Below are 5,965 nucleotides of genomic sequence, written 5' to 3' on the forward strand. Positions count from 1 at the left end.
AAACTAGTTCGGTGCCAAAAATAACAAGGAAGATTGAACAAGATAAAACCCAGTATCATTGAGTAGATTTTCCTGGCTATGCTAGGTATTTTTTCCAGCCGTGCAGGACAGCGCCAGTGAAAAACATAGGATATCCATCCTCAACAGAAACCGGCACAGCAACCAGAGGCCATGTTTCCCAAAGACCTCCAGCCCGGTTCTCGGATCTCATGTACGAGCGGTCATATCGAACAGAAACCGCTCAGTACACATTCCCCCGGGATCCTCCCAATCCCATACACCAGTCCACCAAAGAAGTCATGGAAATGAGTCGTGAGAGAAAAAAAGACATAAGACAGACACGATCCCATTTCCTCCCGTTTGTAAACTTTTCTTTTCCCTTTCGCCGCGTAATAAGGTATAAGAAAGAAGAAAAATTTAACGGTAAGACTTCTGGTAACGGGAGCGGGCACCGCGACCACCGAACTTCTTGGGCTCGGCACGACGGTTGTCGGCAACCAGGAGTGTGCGGTCGTACTGAGCAAGAGCCTGCTTGAGCTGGTTCTTGGAGTGCTCATCGACGTACTTCTGGTAGTAGGCGACAATGGACTTGGCGATGGCCTGACGGATGGCGTAGACCTGGGAGGTGTGACCACCACCGGTGACACGGACACGGATGTCGACACCAGCGAACTTGTCAACGCCGACGATCAGGAGGGGCTCGTAGACCTAAATTTCGAAGAGTCAGTTTTTTGAACTGCGTTGAACGTGTGCCCGTTGCCATTTGTCGGGTTGCGAGTGAATCCCTTTTTTGGGGACCCAGGCGGACGGGTATCGGCGGAGCGATTGTGCGTACCTTGAAGCGGAGGATCTCAGGCTGGACCAGAGAGAGGGGCTGGCCGTTGACCTTGACGAGGCCCTTGCCTTGCTGTAAAAACACTCAGCATGTTGTCCAATTCATTCGTGTGTAAACCCCCATGTTCGCGCAATCCGTTGTTCGTAGACCCTTCCGAAAATTCCATATCGACCTTCCAATTCTTTTTTTCTTCCACAATAGCCTTCCATAATTTCTTCCAGGTTTTCCGAAACAACGTTTTGACATCGAGAATGGGGGTAGAGGCGTCTTCATACCTTGCAGTGGGCGACAGCGGTGGCTATTGAAAATTGAAGGTCAGCGCACAGATTCAAGACCTGGCATCGGAAAATTATAGCTTACCCGTCTTCTTCTTGCCGAAGCATTGCACACTCGGGACGGAAGCCATGGTGGATGAAATGGCCCTTGTTGTCGACGGGGAGGGGAGTGTGTTGTCGTGGGAGATGGAAAAAGAGATCACTTGAATTCCCATACACACTGATTTGCCCTTCGGTGCGGGTTTCGCTTAGTGTGCGGCCGCTAGTGCCCAATTGGGTTTAGCCCTGCACGAGACTTAGGGCTTGGTCACATGACCCGGAGAACTTCGTCGGGGGAACAACAGTACCGCGAGAGGCCGATCAGATTAAGCGTTGAATCTCGGCCAGACTTGGGTGTTGGGTCTATCTTGTTACTTTGATCCGAAAACGGCTATCTGGTTCCATTACTTGTTCTACTTTTGCCTATCCCCACCCCCTCTACTGCGCTCTCCGTCATCCCATCAAGATGTCGCAACTTGTCGGCAAGGTAAATAGCTTCAATGCGGAGTCTGCCGGACCCTCCGCAATCACTATCAACGGATCCAATTCTAACAATTGATACTCCAGACGCGTCTTGCTTATTCGCGTACATGGCACTATGTCGACGCTGGCACGGATGAACGCTCCCTGGGCCGCCTCGCCTCGTCCATCGCCCTCGTCCTGATGGGCAAGAACAAGCCCATCTACGATCCCTCGACAGACTGTGGTGACTACGTTGTAGTTGCCGGATGCCACGACCTCAAGACGACAGGAAAGAAACGTTTCCAGAAGAAGTACTACACTCACACGACACGACCGGGTAGCTTGAAGAGCATGACGATGGACCAGATGTTTGCTAAATGGGGAGGTGGTGAAGTGCTGCGCCGGGCTGTGAAGGGCATGCTGCCCAAGAACCGTTTGCAGGACTCTCGTTTGGCTCGTCTGAAGAGTGAGTGCCGCGCCCCCCCCCCCCCCTGATGAATAGCGGAGATGTCCAATTGCCCTCGAATGAGGAGGACAATCTCCCTCTATATCTACTCCATCTCGATCCCTTTGTGATGACTATAAACTAACACCTCCCTGCAGCTTTCGAAGGTCTCGCCCACCCCTACAAGGAGAACATTGTCAAGTTCGGCAACAAGTCAACCATGATCGGCGCCATGCCCGAAGTGCAAGAAGCCTTCAAGGCCGCCAAGTCTACCGAGCCCACCGCATAGAGCATATATACCTCTCCTTCTCCTGTTACCATTATCGTCATTTTACAACGCGACCTCAACCGGGTCCGCGCGTGTCTGTATTCTATTCTGCGATGTTATGATCCAACCGCAAAAGCGCATGGGTTCGGAGTCAACCTGGGATATTGCTTTTGATTTACCATCTACTCTACCGTTGGCTTGGCCTCGGACTTTTCTATTCATCTTCTCCAGCCTGCGGTTTCCTTGAATTGAAATGTACTTTTAGCACATACAATACTACATACTAAATCAATTATCATGGGAAACAACTTGCAAGCGAAAGTAAAGTGACTTTGTGATGTCCTAGATTGGATTTGAGATAGGGAGGCGATATCCCAGAGGTATCAGAGCATAAGATATATGTACAGGAGAGAATATAACAAAATCGTGTCGGAGCTCGCCGACAGCCTAACCCACATCTAGCATTCAAAGCTTGGCCTTCTGGCCAGCGCGGGCAATAGTGCACTTGATAAGACCATTGGGGTTGGACTGAGGAGCATAAACCTCGGCGTCCTTGCCAGTGTTCTTGAGGCCCTTGTGCCAAGACAGATCTATAAGCGCCACGATTAGTCCAGAACTCGCAAGGCTGAAGGCAGCAGAAAAGAAAGCAGTCCGAGAACTTACCAATTTCAAAGTAGTGCTTGTTAGGCAGCGAATACTCAACAGTGTCAAGCAAAGGCGCAACAGCAAGAATCTGCTCGCCCATCTTGTACATGGTGGCCTGGACACTGGCGCTGACATCCTCAGCAAAAGTCTTGAGGGTGATCTTGCGCGCAGCCTCGTAAGCAGCATTGAATTTGCCCACGTCGGCCTTGACCTCGGCCACGTTGGCGAACTGGCGCCACTGCCAGTTGGCAGCGACGTCGGTGCTGAGAATACGGTCCCAGGTCTCCTTGAGAGTGGTGTACTCGTCCCGCAGGAAACCCCAGAACTGGGAGCCCGTGCTCTTCAGCACAGTCAGGCCCTTGATCGCGGAGTTAATGGCGATACCCTTGCCCTCGACAACATCGACCTGCACATCGCGGGTCTCGGCGCCGGGCTGAATGAAGGAGTGGGGGTGCGGCTTGCCGTCGACGTCCATGCGCTCCCAGCGGTGGGTGATGATGTTGACATGCGCGGCGTGGATGTGGCTGTATTTCTCAATAAAGTGTGATCCGAGAATCGAACCGAACAGTTCGGGGGGTGTGACGGGGTTCTGGCGGGCTGTGATGTAGATGGTGTTCTTGATCGAGTCGGTTGCGACGATCACGCTGTTATCGGCCTTGGTATAGCTAGAGATAGGGTTAGTGGGTGTTGGATCAGCTTGAGCATGGTATGAATGGTATCACTGACGAGGTCTCAATGTCGCCCTCGAGCAGAACGCAGACAGTCATCTCCACGACTGTCTGAATGCCGGTCTTCGCATCACGCTCGACCTTCAACACGCGGACATTGTCCTTGCCGTAACGGGCGGGTCCCAATGCGCTCATTTTGAGATAAGAGTAGGATAGAGAGGATAGAAAGGATTTGTGAATCTGAATGCACAGCTGAGAGAGAGGAAAAAAAGAGGGTGAGTCCAGCAGATAAGCGTATTTAAATGCCATCGCCATCGGGCACCTCCGATGGCCGCGGATGGCCGCCTCTCTCCACTCCCGATCTTATCAACTTCTCTCTCGTATGGCCTGACTGCCTCGCATTCGGTGTCTGCTCTTCAAATCCCTCCAATGACCTGTTCAATTTGATCTAAACCAAGAAAAGAAAAGCACAGGTTTCCTCCCCAGACTCTCGGCCCAGCCCGAACCTCTCGAGATCGACCGTGAAGCCATCAACATTCCAGGCCCGGTCTCCGAACTTCCGACGCCCGAATAAAAACAGTCAAGCGTACTCCTCATTTTCTCCTCTAGAACGGAGGTCCATATCAAAACCCGTCAGAGTCTCTACTCTCTACCGGGATCTCAAATCACCTTACGATCTACGTGAACGCACACTCTCCACTTCCGTTCGGCGACCTCCACTACGGGTAGAGCCAACGCGGAGAGCTGCGATATGGTAGACTGAATTAACAACTTACCCTTTGGTTATTGCGCATAGTCATGTCGTTGTTAGACAGTGTAGGATAGTCATAATTCACTCTTTACTATTCGCTGATTGAATCGGTGTGGTTTTATTAACTTTATTGTTGATGTTCGTTGTGTCTTTGGTAGAAGTAACTAATTCAGCTCTACTGATCCGTATATATATCCATGGGAGTATACATTTGGTTGAATTCTATAGATCGTGACCAACAGGTTTCTAGAAATTGTATTTGGGAATTCTATCACTTGAAGTGACAAAGTCACTGTAGGACATCCTATCTTTGAAGAACTAACTAGACTACGGCTTTGGGAACTGGTCAAGGACAAGACGAACGAGATTGAGATGTCCTGGAGATCTGCACGTAGTTTATGGGTCGTTGGATTCGACAGAGCAAAGCACGTGGAATCGAAGATCAACCAGCAGGACAAACCCAATAAGATGGACAAGGGTTATAGAGACCATAAGGTTTTGCGACTGGGGGAGGCACTCAGGGTTCTACATTGAGGCTCGGCTGATGGTTGTTTTCTTTGTTGGACAAAAAGCATGTAGCTTGGCTTGGATCCCTGGGATATGCTACTTGACCTGAGCTGGGCAATGTTGTCTTTGTTGATCCCCCACCGCGAAAACTTTTGTTCTGTTTCGTTTTGGTCCTCGCTTTTTGATCTCACTAGACCATATGGGACCCATCAGTATCGAGGACGGGCCATGGGGGGAATCGTCGACCAAGATTGTTGAAACTGCGTTCGTCGACAACGTTCATCGTGGGCGCTGTCTGGATGTCGACTTTCACGGTATGTGACTTGCTCAGACTTCTCAATCCATGACTAGACTGATTTGGAGACGAAGGAAATCCTGCTATATGCCATGGTAAGTGCGGATTTCTTCCTCTGAAAAGAATGAAGGCCATAATTCATGTTCAACAGATCATCCCCGTAATGCCGACAGCCCTCGTAACCCGAGCCGGAATCGAGTATAGCCACCGTAAGTTCAGACCCAAATCAACAAATTGCTGTCCATCTCATACTCACACCATACAGGAGAGTACTGGGTCAGCGTACTCCTCATGTGCGAACCGGGGACATTCCTCATTTTTTGTCCATTATTCGGATACCTAGTGGATCGCGGGCGCACTCGACGACTGCCATTCATCGGAGCACTTGTCTTGTTATTTGGTTGTATCCTGATGCTGCAACTGGCCTGTTCCGTGGCTGGGTTTGTAGTAGCACGTGTAGCCCAGGGGATCTCAGGTGCATTAGTAGTAGTTGCCTCTTTCGCCTTGATCGGGGATACCGTGCAGCAGGATCGACTGGGCCAAACAGTTGAATATCTTGGTTCTGCCATTGCGTTGGGGTTCTTGCTGGGCCCATTCCTTGGGGGCATTATTTATGCTGTCAGCGGGGACAATGCTGTTCTTTTGTTTGCATATCCGATTATTGCCATTGATATGATTTTGCGATTGGCATTAATTGAGAAGAAAGTCGCTGCTTGCTGGACTGAGTCGAATGGGAACTTCGAGTCGGATTTAAATGTCGAACAGCACATGCCTG

At 50.4% G+C, this 5,965-nt stretch overlaps 3 protein-coding genes across 3 annotated transcripts; 1 reads left to right on the forward strand and 2 right to left on the reverse strand.

Moving 5' to 3' along the window:
• Positions 1-277: 277 nt before the first annotated feature.
• Positions 278-1,294, reverse strand: N7511_009210 (40S ribosomal protein uS9). Its single transcript, XM_057131587.1, has 4 exons — positions 1,196-1,294; positions 1,111-1,133; positions 836-907; positions 278-708 (listed from the first exon to the last, which is right to left on the reverse strand). The coding sequence occupies exons 1-4, from the start codon at positions 1,239-1,241 to the stop codon at positions 418-420; spliced, it is 432 nt and encodes a 143-aa protein (XP_056979575.1). The 5' UTR covers positions 1,242-1,294; the 3' UTR covers positions 278-417.
• Positions 1,295-1,615: 321 nt separating this feature from the next.
• On the forward strand, positions 1,616-2,345 carry N7511_009211 (mitochondrial 54S ribosomal protein uL13m; the record flags this gene model as incomplete). Its single annotated transcript, XM_057131588.1, has 3 exons — positions 1,616-1,636; positions 1,717-2,077; positions 2,215-2,345. The coding sequence occupies 3 exons, from the start codon at positions 1,616-1,618 to the stop codon at positions 2,343-2,345; spliced, it is 513 nt and encodes a 170-aa protein (XP_056979576.1).
• A 444-nt stretch (positions 2,346-2,789) lies between these two features.
• N7511_009212 (urate oxidase) lies at positions 2,790-3,832 on the reverse strand (the record flags this gene model as incomplete). Its single annotated transcript, XM_057131589.1, has 3 exons — positions 2,790-2,914; positions 2,988-3,634; positions 3,696-3,832. The coding sequence occupies 3 exons, from the start codon at positions 3,830-3,832 to the stop codon at positions 2,790-2,792; spliced, it is 909 nt and encodes a 302-aa protein (XP_056979577.1).
• Between the last annotated feature and the right edge of the window lie 2,133 nt (positions 3,833-5,965).

This window comes from Penicillium nucicola (assembly GCF_028828085.1).
Source record: "Penicillium nucicola strain IBT 29836 chromosome Unknown utg000010l, whole genome shotgun sequence".
Classification (NCBI taxonomy): Eukaryota; Fungi; Ascomycota; class Eurotiomycetes; order Eurotiales; family Aspergillaceae; genus Penicillium; species Penicillium nucicola.

Excerpts from the sequence above, each read along its gene's own strand:
- N7511_009210 (XM_057131587.1), bottom strand. The coding sequence starts at position 1,241 with ATGGCTTCCGTCCCGAGTGTGCAATGCTTCGGCAAGAAGAAGACGG. Across the intron at positions 908-1,110 it reads CCGCTGTCGCCCACTGCAAG|CAAGGCAAGGGCCTCGTCAA; the intron begins GTATGAAGACGC and ends GTGTTTTTACAG. Across the intron at positions 709-835 it reads CTGAGATCCTCCGCTTCAAG|GTCTACGAGCCCCTCCTGAT; the intron begins GTACGCACAATC and ends TTCGAAATTTAG.